A 27,778-nucleotide genomic window follows, 5' to 3' on the forward strand; every position below is an offset into this window, starting at 1 on the left:
TGTAGAAATAAGTAAAAAAAATTTCGAGAAAAAAAGAGACTTTCTTTCATATTTTCATTTTATTAGAGTAAATAATAAATTTTCATAAAGAGCATTTAAAAAGAAAAAAAAAAGGAGAATCTTGAATTTTATTGTTATCAAGTTTTATTTAGAAAAATTTATTTACATACAAATCGTTTTACCTAATATATACATATATATACATCAAAGTATTTCTTATAGCTAGTATTATTTACAACTCTTTTTTGCTTTTTTCTTTGTTCTACGACGTTTTTTTGATACTTTTTTCTTTTTCTTTTTCTGATCTGAACTCTCAGACGAACTGGAACTCGATTCAGAGCTGGAACTTGATGATGACGACGATGATGATGATGATAAAGAACTTAATGAATCTGTAGTAGGCTTGGCAATGACTGGTGGAACAGGTACTGGTTTTGGTCGTGTTTTAAGATGTTCTCGAAGGTCATCAGTTAGACCACCAAGTCCAATTGAAGTAAAAAAATTGATTGCAAATCGACTTTTCTTGGGATCATCTCTCGGAAATAATCCTTCAAATGTTTCTTGAAGTGTTACATCTTTTACACGGGCATTAAGTTTAGATAAACCCATGTATTCTGACAATTCTTGAAAAAGAATTTTTATAAAAATTCTACTAGAACTAGTAGTATCGTCTTCATTTAACTTGATACAATTTAATACATCCCATGATATTGAATCCGTGAATAACAAATGAGCGAAAAATTTAGAAACATTTCTTAATTTATTCATATCTAAACGATGAATTGTTTCATAAGAATCTTTGAATATTTTTTCGAATGGAGTTTCATAAATTTTATTAATCGCACAAAATCGGCCAGCTAAAAGTCCAAAAAATTTTTCATATGTCCGCATTTCTGCACAACAATCTAAAAACATATGACATAGTTCGATCTCTTGGCCTGGTTTTAATTTCATTTTCATTAGTTTATGCGCACATTCTTCAAAATCTAATGAAGAATGGATCGTTAAATAAATTGTTCTCCTAAGAGCAGTTAAATTAGTTTCTGTATTGTCTAATATTATATCTTTTTTAATTTCGTCTTCTTCTTCTGATGCTTCACTTTCATCAGAATCCTCATTTTCTTCGTCTCCTTCATCACCTGAACTTTCATCGGTATCTAAAATTTCTTTCATCAATTCTTTATATTTTTCCTCATTTTTCACATAATCTGTATCAAATTTAAATACATTCAAAATATCTTCGCCATCAATAGATTGGGCCAATTCTATTGTATGCGTAAATTGATCTTCTTCTTCAACTAAATCTAATTCTTCACTAACAGCCACATGATCCTTGAATCCATCTTTTCGAATTTGAAATACTACCTCAATCATATACTGGACTCTTTTATCCAACTGACCTTCATGAAGGATATTCCTTAAAATTTCAAAAATTGATTCAATTCCTTTTTTTGAAACTTGGGTAAGTTTCATACCACATTCTTTTAAAAATGCTATAGCTACTTCTACTGAATCATCTGTTGGAGTTTCGATTAGTAAAGTAAGTAATTCTAAAGCTAAAATTTCATGAGCGACACTTTGATTAACTAAATGTGCTATGAATAGTCCAGAAGAAATACATAAAGGCTTGTCATTTCTCCTAAAGCCTCGTTTAAATTGAATAACTAATCGTTTTAATAATAATTCTCCGATATTGGGAAATTTGGAATTAATAACAGCAGTCAAAGCTGCATAAACTGGTGTAAAAGTTGGCGAAGCAGCTTGAGCTTGAATAATTGATCGTGCTAATAAACCACGTCCTCTTACAATATTCTCGCGTAATAATTCTCTTGTAATCAATCCAATATTACTCGTATTAACTTTATTGATGTAACCGTGAATAGATTTCTTGAGAGCCTCCCATGCAATACGTTGATATGCAGCAGATGATTTATCCGTTATCTCTGCTTGCATTATTCTCAATTTAGCTGGAGGAATATATGCTCCTCCAGTTTTTGAAGTAAGTAAATCTACCGTGTTTTTCTGTGCTGGTGTAATATTGGCCAACTCTTTATCCTCCTCCTCTTGTATCTTTGGAGAATTTTTTTGTTCTTTATTTTCACGAGGGCTTCTTGATCTCCGTCTTTTCCTATTTTCTCGATCATCTTTTCTACGTCTTTCATAGTCGTTATGTTCACTATCAGACAAGCTTCTATGCCTTGATTCATATCTATTGCGTTTATTTTTCTTGTCTTGATGATACCGATCAATCTCCCTCCTCGAACGTTCATGGAATGGACTCCGTCGAAGTTTTGAATTTGATTCACGATCCATTTTTTACTGAAAATTTACAATTATTTTATAATTAAGAAAATTATCCAATTATTTAACAAATTTAGAGGTTAGAAAATGCTTACCAAATAAAGTACACAAAATACGATTTTGTCTACCTATTATAAAAGTTTATTTACTAATCAATGTATATCTATTATTCAACTATTTATCAATTTTCACTAACAATTATGTCAGCATCACAATAAATTAATAAATATACTCCAAAAATACTCTCTTATACTCAAAAAAATTAACAAAACTCACGCAAACTTATGTCGAACAAAACAGTTGTACCAATGTATAGTATGAGCATCAGCAGAGAAAGAGAATAATCGCTGAGTGCCAGAGAAGAGAGACCACCACTGCTGAGTGCTTAAGGATTTAACGATTGCGCCATCTAGCATCATATCGTGGCAATGTATTTTCCATGGTGGTTAGAAAGAAAGGGAACGATCGATATAGCAGTTTTCTCTCTTATACGCATACTGTATGTTGGAGCAACTGTTTTGTTCAACACACGTTCATGGGAGCTTCAAATGTTAGTAAAATTTCGCTTCATGTACACGTCCAAAATGACTCTGCAAATAATAAAATACTCATTTTTAAATAATTAATTAGGAATTTTTCATTCGTAGAACAGATTTCAAATAACATCGATATAGTTTTCTCATTATCGTCCGTTGACTTGATTATCTGCCAATGTGAATTTTATTTAAACTCTTTCTTTGATTTTAATAATTGTTTTTCTGAAGAATTAACACTTGACTGTTTCTCAGATGTTCTTTCCATGCAGAATTTGTTTTTGTAACAATTGTTCTAAATTTTTTTGTAGTCCATTACAAATTCATTTTCTAAAATTTTCAACATACTTTGTCCTTTCATCATTCATTGAAAAAATATCATTATGATTTTTATGAAGTATTTGGGCTGGTTAAACCCATTTTTTCCTTAAGAAATTGTTTGCTTCTCAGTACGTTTAGGAAAACAAGAACAAGCTATTCCATTCCCTAATGATATTAATGCTTTTATTTAAATGATGCATTTCAATTGTTTTTGGATTTTGATTATTTGTTGGTTTATTCTTAATTATTTTTCTCAATCAACATATCTCAAAGTACTTGAAGTATCTTCAAGATTTTATTCTGCTGGATTTATAAAAGTAAAGTCATGGCTTCTACTGCTTTGATGATTCATGACAGTAATTTCTATAGCCTCGTTTTTAGATTCTTGAATTAAAAGCTCCAGTGATTCATGGATATATTGAATACGTAGTTGAAGATGATAGCTTTTTCCAAATTTTTTATCTAAAACTGATTTTGCTCAAGCATCATTTTAATAACATTTTGATAACGACGTTACTTTTCTGAACTGATTAATACTCTATTTTGGAAAATTATATTCTCACTTAATCATTACTCGTGATTACTGGATATATATATGGAATGATTACATTATTATTTTAAATTTTACCTTTTTTTTTTAATTGCAAATGAATGAAGAATTTGAAATATTGAGAGATATTTGAGTGCATGAATGTATCGCTGCTACTAAAATTGATTGTAAGAGAAAATATTATTATTAATATTGAATTGATTATTATTTTGACCGTTGCGATTATGATAATTATAATTATCTCATTATAATATTATAAATATATTTATATTTTAACAATTAAAAGAATTATCGATAAAATTTCTCTCCATAATTTGTGTTTTTAATTTAAGGTATACTTCAAATGATGTAGAAATAAGTAAAAAAAATTTCGAGAAAAAAAGAGACTTTCTTTCATATTTTCATTTTATTAGAGTAAATAATAAATTTTCATAAAGAGCATTTAAAAAGAAAAAAAAAAGGAGAATCTTGAATTTTATTGTTATCAAGTTTTATTTAGAAAAATTTATTTACATACAAATCGTTTTACCTAATATATACATATATATACATCAAAGTATTTCTTATAGCTAGTATTATTTACAACTCTTTTTTCATCGCAACGGTCAAAATAATAATCAATTCAATATTAATAATAATATTTTCTCTTACAATCAATTTTAGTAGCAGCGATACATTCATGCACTCAAATATCTCTCAATATTTCAAATTCTTCATTCATTTGCAATTAAAAAAAAAAGGTAAAATTTAAAATAATAATGTAATCATTCCATATATATATCCAGTAATCACGAGTAATGATTAAGTGAGAATATAATTTTCCAAAATAGAGTATTAATCAGTTCAGAAAAGTAACGTCGTTATCAAAATGTTATTAAAATGATGCTTGAGCAAAATCAGTTTTAGATAAAAAATTTGGAAAAAGCTATCATCTTCAACTACGTATTCAATATATCCATGAATCACTGGAGCTTTTAATTCAAGAATCTAAAAACGAGGCTATAGAAATTACTGTCATGAATCATCAAAGCAGTAGAAGCCATGACTTTACTTTTATAAATCCAGCAGAATAAAATCTTGAAGATACTTCAAGTACTTTGAGATATGTTGATTGAGAAAAATAATTAAGAATAAACCAACAAATAATCAAAATCCAAAAACAATTGAAATGCATCATTTAAATAAAAGCATTAATATCATTAGGGAATGGAATAGCTTGTTCTTGTTTTCCTAAACGTACTGAGAAGCAAACAATTTCTTAAGGAAAAAATGGGTTTAACCAGCCCAAATACTTCATAAAAATCATAATGATATTTTTTCAATGAATGATGAAAGGACAAAGTATGTTGAAAATTTTAGAAAATGAATTTGTAATGGACTACAAAAAAATTTAGAACAATTGTTACAAAAACAAATTCTGCATGGAAAGAACATCTGAGAAACAGTCAAGTGTTAATTCTTCAGAAAAACAATTATTAAAATCAAAGAAAGAGTTTAAATAAAATTCACATTGGCAGATAATCAATTCAACGGACGATAATGAGAAAACTATATCGATGTTATTTGAAATCTGTTCTACGAATGAAAAAGTTCTAATTAATCATTTAAAAATGAGTATTTTATTATTTGCAGAGTCATTTTGGACGTGTACATGAAGCAAAATTTTACTAACATTCGAAGATGGCAGTTTTGGGCCCTTTAAATTGATAATTTAGTGAATCTTTTTAAATTCCGACATTTCTAAGTGAATCAACAAAAAAATAATACTTATTTAGCAGGAAGTTTTTAATTTTCGTTCAGCATAATAACTTTGAAAATCGATTTCTTCATAAAACAAATACGAATTATTATTAAAGTTTAGATAAGCTTTTTTTGTTTATCCATTTCTAATACAATTTTCCTATCATTATTGCATTTCGCAAAACAAAAATCCACTGATTATGTGAATAAAGGCTTGAGCAGGAATAAATAGTACAAATAATTTTCGAAAAGAAACCTGACAACGATGATTTTTCACAATAATAAATATGTTTTCAAGAATTTTTCATTAATTGCATCTTTGTGAATTTAAATCGATGCTGAATTATTCCGGCAAAATAAAAATGTTTACAAGAAGAATTAAATACATCCTTCTATTTCGACAAATTGGGATTTTATTTATGAAAATTGAAAATTTGAGAGTCTCGTCAATTTCTAAGGGTGGAATAGAGATATTTCAACAAATGTATTTGTTTGCTATAATAAATATTTGTTTAACATACCAAATAAAATGAACATTGTTTTATCTTATTTTAACTTGATGTTAAGTATTCCAAAACGTATATTTAAGAATAAAAATACATATTATTAAATCTACTTAGATATAATTTTACATATTTGGATATAATTATTTATTTTTACCCGGGAAAAAATAAAATAGACCTACATTGATCTACTCAGATATATTTGTTGGCACAATTAGATTTACTTTGTTCTGTGTACATCTGTTTTGATCACTTTAGATCTTTTGTCATTTCTGTAGATGTATTAAATTTTTCTTATCATCGAGATCAATGGAGATCTCTATAGCCATACAGTAATTTGTGTAGATGTACAGTGATTTTACTAGATGTACATAGATTTACTTGGATCAAATTTTCTCTAGTTTTTTAGATATGAGTAGATCAAATTAGATCTAAAAAATGGCGAAAATGTGGATCTGTGTAGATCTATTTTATTTTTTCCTGGGTCGATATCTTTAGATAAAAATTTATCTTTATTTATAAATCTCATAATACAGATAAAATTAGATCTAAAATTTTTTTCCCGGGTAGAACTTTTCATTGAGTTTCTAATGTTTTCTGAAATAACGAGGGGTGAAAATATGTGAACCTGAAAATTGTATAGAAAAAACTTGATTTTCGACTATTCTCTTTCGTTTTCTTTCGGTCAAGTTCGGGCAACGTCGTTTGTGAGGTCGTCGACAGAACTCTTAAGGCCCCGGATTTCCGCGTCCTGATCCACAAGTGGGGCGTGTGAGTGTTACGTGTTCTTACTGAACTGTGAAATAAAGTTGAAGCAACAAGTCAAGTCAGTTAGGCAATGAAGTTTCAAGTGATTGGAATTCACGGTCAGAGAGCACGTGTTAAAACCGGCATTGTTTATTTTTAAAAATTTATCATCCAATAAGTTAATCAAAATATTTTTTGTTTACATCAAGCCAAGAGAAAGAATCGAATCATAGACTAGTATAATCATTATTCTGATTAAATATGAAAAAAAATTTAATGAAGTTTAAAAAACAGTTGTGGACGTTATTTATTTTATTAAGTTTTGTAACATATGTGAAATCACAAGACGATGACTCCCTCGCAGGAAGTTTTTTATCAGGTATAATTAGTACTTGACAATATAATTTCTCCAATTAGTTAATTAATTATTAAACACTCAGAAAATTGACGCTCTTAGTTTATTAATCTGGATGTTTTTATTTATAATAAATAATTCAATTTTTTAATAAACTGATTCATTAATTTCCAAGTAAGTTAAATAATTAATCGTCATTACAAAAATTAATGGAATAACGTTAATTAATTAAAAAATAATCTTTATTAATCACGTAACCATGGGAGTTATTTGTATGAATGATTTGTCGATCAGATGAAAAATAATTTAAAAAGTTGACTTTTTGTAAACACTATAAGTTGAAGAAAACGATTAATTAAGAAAATCTTAAGCCGGAAGTTTCGAGAAATAGAAATTGGCGACACGGTTTATTGGTAAAATCACACAGAGGATGCGCCTGTCCTACTTTAGTTGATGGTAAAACGCTATGCGGATCGTAAGAAAGCTGCTTTACTTGGCTCGTTTAATAACTATACAACGGTATTATCAGTATAAAAATAAATGACTGCATTTTAGCCATGAAGCTCAAAGAGTTCATCATCTATCAATCATTAATTAAATTTAACAATTTTTAATGTTATTTAAACGTGATTTATTGCAGAAAAATAATTCTTTTGTAGGTTATTTTGGGACTCATATAAATCAAATATGTTCCGATTATGTTTTTATCATGTTTCTTTTTTTGTGTCATTTATTCCCTTTGCCTTTTTTGATTCCATAGTGTTCATGGATATTATTTTTCTTAGGTAATTGATTAATCAATAGATTGAGCTTAAAATCAACTTTGCTAGTCAATAATTTTTACGTGCACCGTTCTTTATCTACCGTTATGTTTGTTTGAGGCCGTTATGTCTCTGCCGAAGTGAAACCGCGTCGTACGACTCGTAAGGATTATTATAATGGAAAAATATTACCGTTAATTGCTTCTCTTTCACTCTCGTTTATCTGTTACGTTATATATAATAAAAAATAACATTCAAATAAATAACTCATAATTTTTTTTTTGATCGAAATATTGTACGACACATAATAATAGCTTAGTTTATTATTCATCAATAATCTGTTTTGAAAAAAAAATCTCTTTGTATAGTTATTCATTTATATTTGGTCACTTTTCAAGCATATTATTAATGGGTTCTAAAATAATTAACACATAAATATAATGTAGATATCAAACGTATGATGAAGTTCAATGACTTATCTCAACTTAAGCTATAATCTTATGTTCGAAGAATGTATTTATATATAAATACATTCTATGGATGTAGGAATTTTCATCTTATTATTAAATACCTGGATAATATTGGGTGTAGAGAAGAGCTCCTTAAGGCTGGCCTTTACTTCGGTTTCCCCCTAGAAAATCCCAAGGAGTCGGGAAATAACTAATTTATTAGCCAATTTGTAACTATATCCACTGATTTTGGTATCAAAATAAAGCCTATTTTATGTAGAATGCCGCTGATAAACATTCCATTTTATTAATTTATATTTTAATTAAATTTAATTAGAAAGAGAATTGTCATCGAATTATTACTAAATTTTTCATGCTTCATGGCCGTCAAGAGAAAACAATTCATTATTCTTTTTTTACAAATTTTTCGCTGGAAAAAGTTATCTGCTGACATCCTTGCAACCTTCTATATTGTAAATAAAATCATTTTTCATAATAAAACGCAGTAATTAGGATGTATTTCGTCATATCATTTTTGAGGTGCTTTCTGCTACAGCTAATAGAGCAAAAATTAAACTAAACACTTAGAGTGTTTACAATTTTATATGCCATAAACAAACTATGGTAATTTTGCTTCTTGCCGAGCACCAAAATACTAAAGTTTATGGTGTTCAATATTGTAAACACTTTGGTGTTTTATTATTAAACACTTTAAGTGATTTATTACTAAACACTTGAATTTTCCCGGATTTGTAGTGTATACAGTCACTATTTATTTAATAATTAACTCACACTACTAGATTTTTTAGGATACTTCTGATAAGAATAAGTTTTTTCAATGTTATTTATCCAACTTATTCATTATCATATTAATTTTAAGTTTATAATAATAATCATAATTAGTCCAATTCCTTTTGAAAACAAAAAATATTTTCCTTTCTATTCTTCTAAACATTAACCACTCATCTTTTGGATTGAAATGGTCGAAAAATTTTTTCAATTAATTATAGTAATAGAAATAACTTCAATTTATAATAAAATAAATTATTTTAACCTTTAAAAATGTTTTCCAAGTGCTTTTAATCAGCGGTTTTGTTTTATAATTAAATGCATTGTTTTAGGTCTCCTAGACTCGATAGCAAGTACCGCAAATAGCGACAATTGTCCAGGAGTTTGTGTACATGCACTAGCGACCTTGATTTGTGATGACGTCCTTGAGGAGGTTCAATGTCCTTCACCAAGCATGCGCTGCTGTGTAAATGAAGCTACTAACAGCACGGATAGTTCTGCTTCTGAAAATGACATTGAAGATGAAGCAACTGCATCAACTGTAAAAGAAACTACGATTCCTTCATCAACTACAGCATCCACAACAGTTTCTACAACAACAACACCAGTTATAACAACAACATCAGCAACAGCAGTTGTACCATCTACGATAGCATCGGTAATTTTTTCAATAAGTTTTACCATAGTATAATAGTTTGTTTTGATACAATTTTTTTTTTCAGGGGAGTTTAAAAAATTCTGGTGACAATCAATCAGGTAAACACATTTTCTTTTTTTCCATTAGAGGTATTAAAATTAAAAAAAAAAACCTTAACGTAAGTATTTTTAGAGATTAAATAATATACATTATTGGAATCCGGTAATTGGGAGGAGCTTAAAAACATGTTTATGCATACACACTACCCTCTCGAATCTTCTACAATGTCATTTTCAATGAAATCTATTTCTCACGAAATATTTAAACCCTCAATATTCTCGAAAATATCTTGCAGTTCACTAAATCTCTATCTGCATCATAAAATGATATTAAGTTGAAAATTGATGATAACAATTAGATATTAATAGTGATATATATATCGCTACGGATACAAAAAAAGACATTTATAAATGTCTTTTTTTTATCTATTTTCATTTAATTCCAATAAGTAATTGATTATATAAACATCTATCTATATAAATATCATAACTATAACTAAAATATCTACAAGTTATAATTTAAGATATACCCGGGAAAAAATAAAATAGATCTACACAGATCCACATTTTCGCCATTTTTTAGATCTAATTTGATCTACTCATATCTAAAAAACTAGAGAAAATTTGATCCAAGTAAATCTATGTACATCTAGTAAAATCACTGTACATCTACACAAATTACTGTATGTCTATGGAGATCTCCATTGATCTCGATGATAAGGAAAATTTAATACATCTACAGAAATGACAAAAGATCTAAAGTGATCAAAACAGATGTACACAGAACAAAGTAAATCTAATTGTGCCAACAAATATATCTGAGTAGATCAATGTAGATCTATTTTATTTTTTCCCGGGTAGTTATCAACTATAGAAGATAGAACTAGTAAATGTTCTCTCATGGGGAACCATTTTTCAAAGTCTTTATACCGTACCGTAAAATGATAGATTTTTTAAAATGATATAATTATTATTGGCTCAATATGTGATTAAACTGAATATTTTATGGAAGATAAATGGTTTTTCAATTCCCATCATATGAGAGACAATTTTTAAAATGTTGAAATATCTTTTCTTATACATATATGTTCAATATCACTAAAAAAATATCTCAAGATTTTGTTTTGTGAATTTTAGTTTCAAAATGTTCTGGGATGTGCATTGAATTACGAATAGCCGAGTACTGTGAAGCTATTGTTAATATTGATACCCTATGTAAACCTGGACTACGATGTTGTGTTTCAAAAGATACTTTTGGTAACAATCCACCACCTGAATTCTATGTGATTGATCGATCCAAAGGGAACTTGACTAAAACTGATGGAAAAGTTGGCTATGAAAAGATAACAAGTACATTAAGACCGTCAACTACTTCATCACTCCTATCATCACCTTCACCAACATCATCCTCAGTTTTCCCTTTGGCAGCAACATTGGCTACAATCAAGCCAAAACCTGTCTCTAAGAAACCATGTCAAGGTGAATGTGTCAGCCATTTTTTGGCCCTGTTTTGTGATAACATCGATCGTGATGCAGATTGTCCTTCAGATGGATCTTGTTGTACAACCAATATTCCTTCTAAAACGGTAAATATCAAGGACCAAAATCAATTGAAAATAATAAACTTTCTTTAGTTTTGTTCAATACCAATTATCATTCATAGATTACTGTCTATTTCTACTCAATTTACATAAACATTTACTACAATCCTTAATTTTCTACAGCTAACTGAGTCTACTATCTCGAGTCGAAAAATTTCGTCTGTTTTATACCTAAAATTGATGATTTTACCTGTTTTATTCCGAAATTAGTGGGATTTTTTCCTTGATTATAGATCTACTTCTGCTTTTCTCCTGCAAACTTTAGTTCATCTGATTTTGTCCTCATCTTCATCTGTTTTTCTCCGCTTGTTTTTATTTTGTCTCATTTTCTCTTTTTTATAATATATATATAATCGAGTGTGTAACTTAAGATTTAAATATAACAACAATATTCTTAAAGTCTAAATGGCGTAGTGGCCATATGTTGGACTAGGATTCTAAGGGTCGCAAGTTCAAATCCAAAAAAAAAAAACTTTGTGTTACTTTTTTCAATATTTTTCTCAATGAGTTCATGAGCATGGTCTTTCTGATGAGTGTAAGTGGAAGAAACAGCACAAATAAAAGAGAATCGTAGATTAAATTAATATAAATTTTGAGAAAAGCCATACAATAAAACAAATAAGCGAATAACGAATATAATTTTTATAATCAATTTCGTTATTAGTATTGGCTATTGCTATTTTTCATTATATTTTATTTTGTAAATTATTTATTGATTTTTTATTAAATTTAGTTTTATATTTAATACATTTATTTGTACAGAATAAATAAATGTACTAATCATGGACTTACCCTTAATTTGTCAGTTCGAAAGAAAAAAACAGACGAAAAAAATATCTATTTTTCTCCGCGATTATTGAAAATTGCGGAAAAAAACTTACTTAAATATTTCATGGTATCAGGAATAAAACAGGAGTTTTTTTAGGACAAATTCAGTCTTCATCAAAAAGTCGTAAAACAGATAAAATTTTCTGACTCGTGCTATCGGTTGTTGTTCTTATTCGTTCAATGTTAACAGAACAGTTTACGGAGTAAAACTTTTTCCAATAAATTAAATTAAATGTTACTTTATCAGGAGTGTGTAATTCATTAGTTAGCGAATTTACTGATTCAAAATTTTTGGCGATTGCAGGAAATAACTACAACATTAAAACCAACCATAAAACCACCAGCACCAAAATTACCTCCTTGTAAAGGATACTGTTTGTTGACAATAATGGCAGCATTCTGTGAACGGCCTAGTCTCATTGTATCAAAAACGTCGACGTGTTCAAGTGGGTCTATTTGTTGTGATGATAGTAATGCACCACCTACTGTACGATGGTTATTGCTCATAATTATTCTGAGAAAAAAATAATATAAATATTTTTTTAGATAATCATTCTCAAATAAAAGTATTTGAATATTTAAATTAGAAACATCGAATGATTATACTGTTAATAAGGATTAATTTTTTCTCAGATCAAGTTAATTAATTAACAAGTTTATAGACATTTAAAACTTTTCATATATTCATTTAGACTCAACGACCACGGCCAAAACCAGTACCCACGAAAGCATCAACAACACCTGCATCTTTACCACCAGATTCTCGACCTGAATGCCCAGGATCATGTATCATGTCTTACCTATCTTTTACATGTTTTAGTAAGTATTAGTTGATGCAACAATAATTGTTAAACTAACATTGAACTAATTATGTCTTTTACAAAAATGTTAGGAAATGCTGAATTAACTACCATTTTTAAATGCAAGAAATTTGGTCATCAATGTTGCGCTCCTAAATCAATAATTCGTGAATATAACAATGGAAATGCCAGTCAAGATCATATTTTGACAAATCGAAATGATACATTTCCATCAGTTACAAGGCCGTATACTTCTACATTTGTTCCTACTGTACCATGTAAGCTTTATGAATATAACATGGCTGTTTGCTTCATAAATAATTCGATTCATTCATTGAACATTTTTTTTTATTGAATATAGATGATACACCGTTACTGCCTCTCTCAACAACATTACCAACTCCTACAACATCTAAAGCTCCAATTTACAGTAAATATGTGTGTGGAGTTAAAGGCACATCTCGAGGTCCTGTGCAGGCTCGCAGTTATTCAAGAGATGGTCGAGTAGTTGGTGGAGAAGATGCTGATGCTAATGAATGGTGTTGGCAAGTTGCTTTGATAAATTCACTCAATCAATATCTTTGTGGAGGTGCTTTAATTGGAACCCAATGGGTTTTAACAGCAGCTCATTGTGTTACCAAGTAAGTAAATAATCATCAAATCACAGAGAAAATGATTTTATTTCTAAATAAGTCCAATGAACAAATAATTTATGGTTTTTGAAAATAGTATTGTCAGGTCGGGTGATGCAATTTATGTACGTGTTGGTGATCATGATCTTACAAGGAAATATGGTAGTCCTGGTGCACAAACTCTAAGAGTTGCTACTACTTATATTCATCATAATCACAATAGCCAGACATTGGATAACGACATAGCTCTGTTGAAATTACATGGACAGACTGAACTCAAGGATGGCGTGTGTTTAGTTTGTTTACCCGCTAGAGGAGTCAGTCATACCGCTGGAATGAGGTGTACTGTTACAGGATATGGATACATGGGTGAAGGTGAGTTCCACTCTGATAATTTTACTAACATTAAAGAATTAAATCTAGATTTTGTCCTGGTCAGGTTTGATCTAATCACCTCTGGTTATCGGATCTAAAGTGTTTTAAAATGACGTCACCCATTTGATTAACATTGTAGTAACTTTTCAAACACTTCCAAGTGCATTAAATATTAATTAAGTGGACGATGTCATTTTTAAACACTAAGTGTTTTAAATTAAAACACTACGATGTGCAGTATAATTACATCTGTTTATTAACTTCCTATTAGAAAGTTACTGTAATGGAGTCGATTTTTGAAATTCGTAATTTTATCACATCTTTATGTTTTGAGACATTTGAAAAAATATTGTAAGGTTTAAAAATAGATGTATGTACGTACGCATGTTAGGTTTTTTTTCGTTTTCGATATCTCGAGAACCACTGAAGATATCGACTTCGGACAAATTTTATTTTAAAGAAAATATAATGAAGAAGATCTGAAAGAAGTTTGAACAAATTCAGTCCAGCAGTTCCTTTTTTTTAATAAAAAGAGTATAAAATAAGTTAAGTAAAGAAGACATTTGAAATAGATTCTACTTATTAGATGATTAACATTATTGACAATTGAGGTCAATATAACATGGTCGTTAACAACTTCATATGACTCTAAAAATACAATTCAATTTGTTGTAAACAATTAAAAATGATTTTAATTGATTGAATTATTATTACTATGATGATGTTCGATAAATATCAATAAAATATTGTTTAAAAACAAAATTTTCTATAAACAAAAAAACTAAAAGGTGACAAAATGACGGATTTTAATTAATAGGGAGTTCAGGGCACAAACTAAGTCCAGACCCGTTTTTTTCTCTAAGTTATTACCAATTTTTCTTATGGTAAAAATAATTAAAATACCATCAAAATTAATATCTTTAAATATTTAATAAAATGTTGGAATTGATTTGTAAATGTTGTAAATGAATCGGGAATCATACTTTTTGTATGCACGATTTTATTCATGAATTTTTGAATTTTTATTTTAAAATTTTATTTTCAAAATATCTTTATTTTTTTCAGCTGGTCCAATCCCTCTGAAAGTACGGGAAGCAGAAATACCTATCGTTAGTGATGCTGAATGCATTAGAAAAGTGAATGCTGTTACAGAAAAAATCTTCATTTTACCTGCTAGCAGCTTTTGTGCGGGCGGTGAACTTGGGAATGATGCATGCCAGGTAAATGAAATTCTTAACTAATCCAAAATGAAGATACTTGAATAATACCATCTTTACAAGGAAAAAAAAGTCAAATAAAAAGCATCCTGCAATGTAGGGAAATCGTGGTATGATGTAGTACAGGAAGAGTAAAATTCCCTCTAGAAATAGTCTTCTAGTATTTTTTCAGTTATGTTGTGGACACCCATTTATAGAAAGTAGCAATATGAGTATGTTTTTAGGGTAAGTCTGGGGTAGAGAGCCATAAGGAAGAGATAGCAAATCATAATAATTTATAGGACTGTTGACTAGGTGTCCCTACTTTTTGATTTCTTTCTCCAAAATTTGGTAGTAGTTTTGATCCCACGCGCGATGCGAAGCGAACTAAACAGTTACTAGCGACATTTAATCAGCAGCTTTATAAATTATTTCGATTGGCCGTCTCTCCCGGACTTACCTTAATCTAATAAATATGTTCGTATTCCCATTAGGAAGTTATTGAAATTGGGTCGATTGGTGAAATTTAAATTCTCATCGTATCTCCACGTTTCAAGATATTTGCAAGCATACTGACCAATTTTTAGAATGATGTGTGTGTGTACGTACGTATGTCCGTACGGATGTCAGCATTTTTTTTCGTTTTTGATATCTCCAGAACGGATCGAGATATCAACTTCAACTAAAATTTATTCGAAAGATATTATTATAAAGAAAATTGAAAAGAAATTTGAAAAAAATCGGTTAAGCCGTTTTTTTATAACAAAAAAACTAATAATAAATAAATCAAAAAATTAATTGTTTAAAGTACTTTTAAGCAAAAGAATAACAATTTTATTCGAAAATGAAGTCGATATTGACTAGACGTTATTGTTCACAATCAAATATGACTCACCAATTACACATTGTTTATAACAATATGAATTTGTTATAAACAATTACAAATGGAAAGTTTATCATGTTAGCACAGACAAAGTGTGCTGAGACTTATTTTTTTATATCATTGTATTAGATGATTTTTTCTTCAATACCAGTATCAAAATTGGTCAACTTAGTTTTAACAATTAATGAATAACAAAAAACGGTAATTGTATGCTTTTGCCCTCACACTTCCCTCCCCCCTCGTTGCAGTCCACCAAAACTTGCACAGGCCTACTTTTTCAGAAAAAAGACAACTTAGTGAGACCGGGACTCGTACCCGGATCCTCCTAGTTCTGCGCTAGGATGCTCTACTACTTAAGCTATCTCCACTTGTATCTTATTTCTTACTTTTCATGCTTGCACTCATCATGGCTTTCGGTGGTCCGCCGGCCCTCTTACGGCCTAAATTAAATTTATTCTAGACAATATATGTCAATCCTAAAGAAATTGAGAATGTGAGGATTTTTCGATACAATTACCCAAAAAACTTAATGTTTAATTAATAAATTTTAAAGAGGAATAGATACTCCAAATTTAATCTAATTAATTAAACTGTCATTTTATTTACCCTTTTTTCACTATGAGTAATTTAAAAATTGCTTAATCAATCGATGATTATTTAAAAATGTTTACTTTAATAATTCTAGGGTGATGGAGGTGGTCCTTTAGTGTGTCTGGATGATGGATTCTATGAACTAGCAGGACTTGTATCATGGGGGTTTGGTTGCGGAAGAGTTGATGTTCCTGGTGTTTATGTTAAAGTATCAGCTTTTATCGGCTGGATAAATCAAATTATATCTGTTAACAATCTTTAGTAAATTCTATTTACTTAATTGATTGATATACGTTAATTTATTTATTAGATAAATTAATTGAATATTGCTGCACCTTGACAATTTCTGAGTTTAATATTTATTAGTTAATTTAACTGTTTTGAGAGTGATTTTAAGTAAAAGTTACTACACTATCCTTAATAATCACAAAATGTTGGAAAATCACATGAGGAGTTTACTTTTGGATTACGACTTTTAATGATGTGAGAGAATGTAGGACTCGAAATTAATTTAATTATTTGAATAAAAAAATTTCCATTCATTTTTTAATTAAAAAATTAAAATATTTTAAGAATTCTAATTACATTGCAATGCTTAAAAAATATTGATAGATAAAAGTATACGGATCTTTGCGCACTAGTTTTAGGCGAATAAATAGATAAAATAAGGAAATACCTCCAGGAAAAGATTCATGCAACAACAATCTATGGAATGAAACGAGATAAAGACGATTGGTTGAAGAATAAGCAAAATATCCAAAATTAAAAGTTCAAAGTGGTTCGACAGATTTTAGTCAACTACGTGTAAAACGAGTAAGAGTGTTAGAGATATTAAAAGCAATCTTTTGAGTCGCACGAAGGTCCATATATTTTTATCAGTCCATGGTTCTCTATTTCGAGGCGCTTTTAGTACGCGAGAAAAATTTTTCATCTATGATCATGAATCACACATGACTAATAAAGTTCACATGTATGTTTCTAATGAAACATGTAGCCAATTTTCTGTTTACGATCATATATGAAAATTTTTTCTTGAGTAGTAACTTTTACGAAATATTTTTTCGTGCACTATCAAAAAATATAAACTTACGCATGATTTAATAATTTGTTCAACTAAAATTGGTCAGATCGGAGTCATAGATAATATTATTTACTATATTATCGAGATATGTAAGGCTTTATTATATAATCATCAAGATCATCATAATCATCTTCATCATCATCATTTTCTTCATTTTACAAGTAAGACACTTACATGAAATTCTAGTGAGTTATAAAATGAATTTTATCTATAAAAAAAAAACATTGTTCCTAGTTCTTTAAAGAATTTTAATGTTTACACTTTCGATGTCATGCCTTGAATAGTATTAATGAAAATAAATGGTAATAAATCTGGAAAAATTGTTAAGATGCAACAACGTTTATTATACTTGATTTGTTCGATCTTATAGATCCCATATTTTTCATTCCATGCGTGTCGCTTTGTATATTAATGCTATATTTAATAAACGAGTTTCATTTTAAATTATTGAATACTTTTTAAGGGTCAATACCTCAATTGATGGTCAATTGAAAGTTCTGTGGTAGAGTTTTAATTTAAAACACTTAAAGTGTTTTATATTTATATTTATGTATATAATAAATATTTTTATGTGATTATTATTTACTTTCTGTGCTGAAATTAATTTTTGAGGTAAAATAATAATGAAACTTAGGTAGACTCGATCTTGGAACCCTCGTAACTGTAGACTTGCATAGTCACCGCTTACCTAGAAAACTTAAGATGCTATTTTTAAATCATCTATTTGTATCACTAAAGCTATTTATTCTTATTACATTCTTTAGAAGAATGATTAATTTTTCGCAGATCTGATTGAATCTGATTTTTTTTCTAACGAAAATGATGTATTTTTCTTCAAATTTGTTCAGATGATAAAATTTTTTCAGATTTAAGATTCAGACTAATAAATTTTTTTCTACATATGATCAGATCTGATTTTTCTGTCTAGAGAAAATTATCAACTTTCTTTAGTTCCGATCAGATTCAAACATATCTGAAAATTTAATCTGATTATATCTGTACCACCTGATCAGATCAGTACTGTCTCATAAAACTGATCTGATATGGTCATATCTAAACTCGCTTTTTCACGGATATAAATTTTATCAATACATTAAAGTCAGATTGAGGTTAGGAATTGTGCTGTTTAATTTTTTACATTACTTCTACTGCTTTATCAGTTTAAAGTAGGACAGTCAACGTAAAGTATGTTGATCTGGAATTTCTTCAATTGTGAACTAACGATTATATCATTTTTTCAATTATATATTAAGTATATCTGACTACACAGGTTATCATTAACCAAAAAATTATCAAATACAATCATTTTGAAATGATATTATTACCGTACAATATTTAAACAATGTTTTTTAGATTTATATGGTAAGTATTATTTATGATATTACACTTTTTATGTTAATTTGACATTTTTTTTATTCACATAGCTGTCAAATTAAAATGAAAAAAACAATATTCCGAAACAGAATAGATTCACGGTAAGTTACCGACCTCTTCAGTGTTAGCAAGTGCACATGTGCAGAGAGAAACAAGTGCACTGCATGTACTGCAGAGATAAGTTTTCTAAAGCTGAACTATATAGCTAATGTTAAATATAGATTGGTCATCTTTTTTTGCAGTGACAACACCACGTTTGGCGTGAACTGTTGTTGTAGTTCAATAAAATTATATTACCAACGTATTGATGCATTATTTGATATATTTTTTTCAATAAATATTAAAACATGCATTTGAAAAATGCAATTAAAGTTACAATTAAATTTGCAACAAAGAGCAGCGTTGCGTGTTTCAATATCATTTTGGGGGAAAAAAAATTTACAAGACAAGGTAAAAATATTCTTTAATAATTATGGTGACTTAGATGATCATAACAGTAAATATGAATGGAAGAAGTTCATAAAAAAAGCATTGGATGAGTGGAATAGAGATCTATTACCTTTACATTTAGAAAGAGACTTGATACATATTATAAAGGAAATAGGAGAAAAAATATATAATTGGTATCAGTACATTGAGCATGAAAATGAATCCCAATATGGAGAAAAACGAGCGGCAATTAAATATATCGACAGAATATATTGGACGCCTTATGGCACTGCTGATGAAGTCAAAATATTGGAGACATTTTGGTTGAAAAATTTACATCTAAATGTTGCGAAAGTGTACAACATTGCATGCAGTGATGCCTTGGAAGAACACATCAATGACTTATGGGAAAAAATACTACCCAAAATTCAAAAAGAATTTTATAATGACATATATAAGAATTATGATCGACACATTTTAGCTTATTGGAAACATCGTAGAGATGGAGATTTATCAAACTTAATTTCGCACTATGAAGCAACTGCAAGCGATTTTATTAGAAGAGAACTATATGATTATGGATATGATTTAAATGATTCTGTTGATCAAAATATGTTGTGGTTGTCGGTACATCAAGGATACAGTTTAGCTGTAAAATATTTTTGGAAAAAATTAACAGTGGAGCAGAGGAACAACAGTGTAATAAACTGTGCTCGTACAGCTGTATTAAATTATGGTATTTACGAAAATTCAGAAGAACATGTAGCAAGCTATAAAAAAGAAAAATATATAGAAATTTACATCTTTTTGATCAATCAAATGACTAATGATCAAAGACTGTTATTTTATAATCGATTACTGTTCGATAATGAAGAAGATCCACTTAGTTTTAAAGACTATTGTATGGGAGCAACAGTTCTAAGGATGTTTTTCTTTGTCTGGCCCTGGCAAGAACTACTCATACCTGTATTAAATAATGTACTGCAATATTCACAACATAAAAGTCATACTGTTTATTATTTATTAGAAGAAATTACAGATAAAATAATTGAAAACCATCAATTGGGTTATGTCACAGAAAATAGTAAATATCAAAGTATTTTACATGAAGTTTGGTGTAGCATTCCAAAATCAGTTAAACTAAAAATTGTAGACGAGCTTCCTTATGAAAATGTTATAAGTAAGTTGATAGCTCTTGGAGATATAAATAGTATTAAATTAATATTTAATGATCCAGCAATAGTAGATGTCAGGGATGAGTTTATAGGATCAGGAAAAGATGGATATATTGAATTAATTGAAAATAATCAATATGAGTTATTAAATCAGTTGATAAGAGAGATATTTAATTGTGAAAAAGATAAAAAATTGTTCAGGCAAAACATGAATATTTGGGAATACTTTATCGTCAAAGACCAATATGACCAGGTTGATAAGCTACTGGATTGGCAATGTAGTACACCTGAAGAGAGGCAATATCTTAAAAGTGGGATAGATTATCTAAGACTTTGTCAATATTTTATTGATAAAGAACAATATGATTTGGCAGATAAGTATCTAAATTGGCAATTTGCAACGAAGGAGGAGAGTAAAAGATGCATAGATTTTTTCCTAAATGACATTTCTTCAATTGAAAGGATATATGATTTCTGGAAGTCGTGCGGAATAAATATTAATAATGCAATGGAGAAATCTTCAAATTTTTTATCCTGGTTGTTGGAGTCAGACGAAAAAGTAGCATACTTCAAAAAAGAAAAAATAGTTAATTCCGTGCGAGAAACGTTGTTCACTGATTTTTTTCTCATTCAGGACCTCGTTAGTACTATGGAAGCATTCTTATTTTGGTGCCTGCCATCACAAGAGGAAATTCAGCAAACAAAGCAAGTAATAGGCCATAAGATAGGACGTGCAAAATGCAGAAAGTACATATCAACGGGCCATGCAGAATTAGCAGAAAGTTTCATCAAATGGGCGTTGAATGAAGAAAAGTTGATTCAATCTTTTATCAGAGAGTTCATCATGTCTGATGAAGGGGTGGCTTTTTGTCATGATTTTATAAAAACAAAAAATTACACGTCATATGATATGCCTACTACTACAAAAGTAAAAAGAGGAGAACAGTATAATGCGTTCATAGATTTTTGGATAAAACCTCTACATGAAATCCATCAATTTCGCATTAAGTTCATGAACTGTGAAATAGCTTATTTAAATCGAATGCATAAAGAAAATTGTGAAAAATTCATACGTTTTATTGAAGATCTAGAAGTAAATTAGCGAATCCAAAGAAGTTTATATTTTTTTAGAGTAAGTATATTTGTAAATAAGTATATTCAATGTGATATAGAATTTATCGAAGCATTGGAAATCGATATATCTGACGAAATATCTGAACGGCGCCGTGCAAAGATCCAGCGTCGATCAATCGACATTGACGAAGATGTGAATAACATCACTGTACGACATCATAAAACTGATGACCTTCCCGCCTCAACTAATGTTAACACCGATTATGCTCCTCTGAGCATTCCGCAAGCTATCAATATCCTAAATGATAATCACTATAATAGCGAATTCATCAATGTAGAACACACTGACAATGACTCTTTTCAACCATCCACTAACAATTTCGTTCCACGTTCATTACCTTCTGCAATAAATATTAAAGACGTCAAATTGAATTTGCCATATTTCAATTCCAATATCGCTGAGTCATCATGTAACAATGACAATTACGTAGATAATTCAATAGTTCATCCAATAAATCATATACCGAGTTTGATAGATATGAGCACTTTAAAAACTGAGCTGTTAGATTCACTATCCCAAATGATTATCCCCTAAATTGAAGATATAAAAAAACAATTGGATACTTTCAAACAGGATATCATAAATTTAATAACGCAAAAAAAATTATTCATTTGAAAAACCTCTTCAATTTCCTTGAAAAACGATCGAAGAGTTCGAATCGTTTGAAAAAGATTCCTAACTAAAAATGTCATTGCAAGGTTTTCTAGAAAAATTAGGAGGAACCGATCTGCAACTAGTATTGAATAATTTTTTGGCCGAAGCAATGTCTTCCTAATTGTCCGTTCATTTCAACTAGAAGCAAGATAAAAGCAAAGACAGCCAGCAGACTGTTATTTAAATCAAAACTTGCGAATGTATTTCTTAATGCATTATCCAATTACCCGTTTTCTCTGATAGAACAGTATTTAGTGCTGGTATGATTCAAGCAATATGTGCCTTGAAATAGCGTCACCGCGATTTGCTGCGACGTCAAATAAAAAACAACAATGAAAGTTGAAAATGATGAGACAAAAGATAGTATAATAATGAATAAATTACTTATCTTTTTTTATAATAAAATATTAAAATTAATCACTAACACTTTCATTGAATATTAATGTATACCTTTACGTAAAAAATTATAAGTGTGTGTGTGTGCGAGAAATATTGAACTCATTTGTTTTTATAGTAATTAAATAATTTTATATTTTTTGAAAAGATTAAAAATAAATGTATGAACTTAAAATGGAATTTTATCATTTAAAAACCTATAATTAAAAATATCCTTTTCGAAAATCATTACAGTCATCAGTAGCAATAAGTAATAAAAAGTACTGTATTGAAATTTAATTTACATGCGTGGTAACAAATTTATTTAGGGGGGGAAAATCTTTTTTAATATTAATAAATTAATTCGTTGATTAATTAGATCGCTTGATTAAAGTCCGTATATTTTTTAAATTTATCGAGTAGCGCCATTCATAAGTACCGAAAATTTTTTAATTTGTAGGTAAGCATCTTTTCTAAAAATAGGCCTCTGTTTTAGTATCCGCAACGCAGCGCTAGAAGATGCTTGTTTTAGCCTTTTTCAGAGGGAAGAAGGATTTTTGGAATAAGAACAATTATTTAAACAATTTAGTTTATTTATTTATAAAATTTAAATTATTATTATCTTTATGTAATTAAACAAATATATTTCACTTCCACACGTGTAGCTGTCTAGCATAGATGCTTGAGTCTTTCTTCTCTTCGCCACTGCTTACTCTTAGCGCCTTACTCGCCTGCTTCAGGGCTGTACTTGAAATCTTTAAATTTGGCGCCCGAATTCTCGGAGCCGCCACATTGTAAAATCAGAATGAGCATCACTTTCAGATCATAATGTGGGGGATCACAACATCAGAGACTGCCTTCGTTTTGCCGCAAGTCTGCTGGGTAAAATCTGATGCAGAGTATACTTGGAACAATTTCGTTCGACTGATGCTTGGAGTCTTACGTCCAGTTCTAGCGTTAAACTTACCATACAGCTATATCGGAAACAGACGTACGCCGTTTGGACGAGTGTTGTCGGACGTAAGCACTGGCTACACGGGAACATAGAAAATACATTATCACTAACATTAAAAACTATTGCATTTTTTTAAATTTCAGTTATTGAATAGGAAGAGTTTCACAATAGTAGGAAGTGAGAATTACACTAGAGCTTCATACCATAGATCTACATGTCAGTTTTGTTATCATTGCGTGAGCATTGTAATATTAATGATTTCTATTCAATTTAGTATTTATAATATTACACTAGCAGATTTCCACGACTTCGTCCGCGTAATGTGTACGTTCACGTTGGAAGAACTGAAATTCATGGAATAAATCCTGTTTTCAATTTTTGATAAAAAATGTAATTGTTATTAACAAAAAAAGTATGTTTTAATACGTTTTATATGTTTTGTCACTCAATTTCAGCAAGAGAAGACATTTCCCGTTCAGAGCCTTCCACACTTCCCTTTACAATTCTGCAAAATTTGATCGCAATCGGATCAGCCGTTCCGAAGATTACCACGAACAGACAGACACCAGAAATTTATATAGTAGTATAAATCTAATCAGAGTGTCATTTGGGGACATTTTTGAAGTACAAGGTATTATTCAAGGACATTTGATAGTTTAGGGACAGTCCCCCAAAAAAATCATGTATCCAACGTATTATTTGAGCCATTGGTCTACATAAAGGTATTATTTGAGGACACGACGTTGCCCCGTTGTGCTGAATTTATTTTTGTTTTTTGAAAAAAAAAGGTTAAAATGAGGGTAAAGGTACACTGTATTTGCATACGCTGTACTTGCAGGGTTATTTTTTTTTCTCTAACCGTGCGGCCGGGAATTTGGAAAATCGAGAAGGGGATACCAGTCCCCTGTCCCTAAATAATACATTAGATGAATTTATACAGATATTCTGTATATCGAAGAATAGACAATATCGTCATGAATATGCTTTATTATTTACTTTTCTGATAATACATTGAATTTATTTTATAAACAAGAAGAAAATGAATATTTATAAATTAATCTAAGGAGTTTTTTGTTTTTAAGAAGTTGTTTATCAAAATAAAAGAAGACATTTGAAGCTTGTGAAAACATAGCATATTGGAAAACAAACATAATGCTGTTAAAATCATTGATTACTTTAAATAATAAAATGCAATACTTTATGAAGAATACATTAATTATTCGCCACAAAAATTAGAGCCAAAATATGCATTAAGAGACTTAATTTAGGATACATCTACGAATAATAAATACCTTATTTACTTAATTATTCTGAAAACAAGGAATTATTGCACGAAATTGATAATAAAATTGTGCAAAAATGACAATAACTTGTAACTTGTTTTAACAACATCAAACTATTAATTGTGATAAAACATGAAAGCTAAAATTGTGGTGACATCGATCAAACCGTAGAGAGCCAGGTGGCTTGAGAGCTCAACTCCCTAGGAATAATGGTAAATTTTGATGTCTTCATGTAATCAGCCAAAATACCTAGAAAATTTAAATTACTTGGGAGTGATCATCCTAAAAGTTCGAAAATTCAAGAAAAATTCCTCAGTGATTTAAACGAACTGTTCGATGATTGGAACGTAGAAAATATGACTTGATAAATTGTTTCTTGAGCAATTGCCCGTACGGAAATATTTCTTTGAAAAAACTGTGAAAAACTTGGAATAAAATTTAATTTTTTCTATAAAACTTGGAGGAAGTTTGATTTTATTTGAAAAAGTAGACGTTTTGAAAAATTCAGGTGCAACCTAAGTTTTTTAGAGAATTTCAGAAAGATTGTTCCTTTTTTTCTCTTTGAATGTTTCTGAGAATCTTTGAAAAAATTCTGGTAATTTTGGAAAATTATCAGAAAAACTCTAAAAAACTATGAAAATTATCTGAAAAAAGGTTGACTTTTATTAAAAATGCTTAAGAGTGGGAGTCTCAAAATAAATAGTTATTTTAAAATTTTTTATTATTTCTCAGCCTTTTTCAGGTGAAATCAAACTTACTCTGAGTTTTGTAGAAAAAAATCAAATTTGATTCCGAGTTTTTCATAGTTTTTTCAAAGAAATATTTCAATACGAGCGCTCCCATTAAAATTTTTAATTTGCATTATAGAAAATTTTCATCATGATCCACAAGTCTACATTTTGATCCTTGAAGTATTTCTTTTCTTCCGACGATGATAATTTATAACTTTATCTTGAATTTTTTTGGATTCTGTTCTTGAAGGAGAACAAATAAATTTAGCCCAATAAAAAATGATACATGAAATATTCCTGGTCATTTGATAATGTCGATTTTTACTCCTTTTCCGAATTGCTATTAAATTTAATTCAAGGAGAAAACAAATGATTCCAATGCAGTTTCCGATAATCAAGAAAATAAATGCAAAGTAAATATCATTAACAGTAATAGCACGATAGTCGATAGTAATCCGTGCTCCATGTATTTTATCTAAAATGGCGAGAGATTCTCGATTAATTTTAACCTTTTCATGAATAATGTTTGTATCAAACATAAACACAGTTGCCCAATTTATTTTTTCAGCTAAAGGAAATCCTTGTCTATAAAGAGAACTTATGAGTGAGAGGCCGATACTTTTTTTGCTTATATAGAGCGAGTTATTCTTGTCTTTGACTTTCAGTCGTGTTTCCTCAAGAACCGGTAAAGGTGCAATGCAAGCATAACCCACATGTTTTATAACCTTTTCACAATCATACGAGTTATCGAGTGACGACGATTTCCGACGTAAAATAGAAGTATCTGCATCGAAAGTGAATCCAAAATAAAAGATTTGCTTGATTTTCAAGTCTTTTAATTCTTCAAGAGTTTCAACATTTAACCGACGATCAACTGAAGTAAGAAATTCGGCTAAATGTCCACTGAATGTGGCGTGGATGATCAAAAAGTATAGGAAAACCATGCTAAAAAAAATTTTGCGTGCTGGAGAATTGATTGGTACAATAATTTCGGCTTCAACTAACAGTCTAATGACATCAAAACTTGCTACATGAATTCTTTTTGTTGAGAACCATATCACAATAAAGGTGATAATCAGCATGACACTTAAAGATAACAATGTCCATATACCGTAGTATTTGACAATTTTCTCCAACGGTGTCATAAAACCCCGATTATGAGAAATTATTCCGTACGGTTCGTACTCAGTGGGATAAAAAAATTGCCACCAAACTAAGGAATTAACTACGTACTTAGTTAATAAGAGCGTATCAACAGAAGTCAAATCATACGCTCGTTTAGGAAAATCTGGTTGAAGCGGATTGTACTCTAATGTGACATAACTGAACTGAAGCTTCAGCAATTTTTTAAAATAGTCCAATTGACGCCGAAGAGGAGGAATTATTCGTTCTTCAAATTCTTCACCATATATACCCTCTCTTTTTCCTCCCCATTGTGGGATGGTCTGTATGTAAGGAATACCAATAGTCACATTTTGATTAATCGGATCGGTACGATTGAAGTTAAATCCGGGGCAAAAATCAGTCAGACCTGAAAGTGGCCAAAAATTTCTATTCTTAAAGCTAGGCTTCACTAACCTCAAATCACCTTAAATTTTTCTCGTCAAACTGCGCATTTTTTATTTGTGTTTTTCACGTGAAAAATATTTAGGAATATGCAGAAAAGTGGTATGAAGTTCGAGGTTTCATGGTGCCCTTCGTTGAAAAATTATGTATTCTACGATTATTATTACATTTGTACGATAAATCTTTGTTTTCCGGCGTGTATACCACTTTTCTGCATATTTCTAAATATTTTTCACGTGAAAAACACAAATAAAAAATGCGCAGTTTGACGAGAAAAATTTGAGGTGAGTAAAGTCCAGCCTTAAAAAAAATTGTATTTAAAAAGATTTATGAGCAATATTAAACGAAATCGAGTACCTTGGTTCCGAA

The 27,778-nt window shown here is 29.6% G+C and overlaps 3 protein-coding genes across 5 annotated transcripts; 2 read left to right on the top strand and 1 right to left on the bottom strand.

Annotated features, from left to right (window-relative positions):
* Positions 1–153: 153 nt before the first annotated feature.
* LOC118071353 (pre-mRNA-splicing factor CWC22 homolog) lies at positions 154–2,641 on the bottom strand. 2 transcript variants are annotated; one of them, XM_035090462.1, is made up of 2 exons: positions 2,578–2,641; positions 154–2,319 (listed from the first exon to the last, which is right to left on the bottom strand). In XM_035090462.1, the coding sequence occupies exon 2, from the start codon at positions 2,311–2,313 to the stop codon at positions 229–231; it is 2,085 nt and encodes a 694-aa protein (XP_034946353.1). In that variant the 5' UTR covers positions 2,314–2,319; positions 2,578–2,641; the 3' UTR covers positions 154–228. The 2 variants fall into 2 exon arrangements, with proteins under 2 accessions (XP_034946353.1, XP_034946352.1); XM_035090461.1 differs by lacking the exon at positions 2,578–2,641 and adding an exon at positions 2,397–2,571.
* A 4,128-nt stretch (positions 2,642–6,769) lies between these two features.
* On the top strand, positions 6,770–18,096 carry mas (masquerade). Its single transcript, XM_035090422.1, has 11 exons — positions 6,770–7,074; positions 9,382–9,723; positions 10,623–10,631; positions 10,883–11,331; positions 12,479–12,661; positions 12,867–12,993; positions 13,067–13,252; positions 13,336–13,615; positions 13,704–13,981; positions 15,047–15,201; positions 16,746–18,096. Exons 1-11 carry the CDS (start codon positions 6,957–6,959, stop codon positions 16,911–16,913), a joined length of 2,295 nt encoding a protein of 764 aa, XP_034946313.1. The 5' UTR covers positions 6,770–6,956; the 3' UTR covers positions 16,914–18,096.
* A 974-nt stretch (positions 18,097–19,070) lies between these two features.
* LOC118071355 (uncharacterized) lies at positions 19,071–22,980 on the top strand. Of its 2 annotated transcripts, none has more exons than XM_035090466.1 (2): positions 19,071–19,094; positions 19,349–22,980. In XM_035090466.1, exon 2 carries the CDS (start codon positions 19,467–19,469, stop codon positions 21,810–21,812), a length of 2,346 nt encoding a protein of 781 aa, XP_034946357.1. In that variant the 5' UTR covers positions 19,071–19,094; positions 19,349–19,466; the 3' UTR covers positions 21,813–22,980. The 2 variants fall into 2 exon arrangements, with proteins under 2 accessions (XP_034946357.1, XP_034946356.1); XM_035090465.1 differs by lacking the exon at positions 19,071–19,094 and adding an exon at positions 19,164–19,207.
* Positions 22,981–27,778: the final 4,798 nt, after the last annotated feature.

Source organism: Chelonus insularis, unplaced genomic scaffold (assembly GCF_013357705.1).
Source record: "Chelonus insularis isolate UGA/USDA-ARS -01 unplaced genomic scaffold, ASM1335770v1 contig_77_pilon, whole genome shotgun sequence".
Taxonomy (NCBI): domain Eukaryota; kingdom Metazoa; phylum Arthropoda; class Insecta; order Hymenoptera; family Braconidae; genus Chelonus; species Chelonus insularis.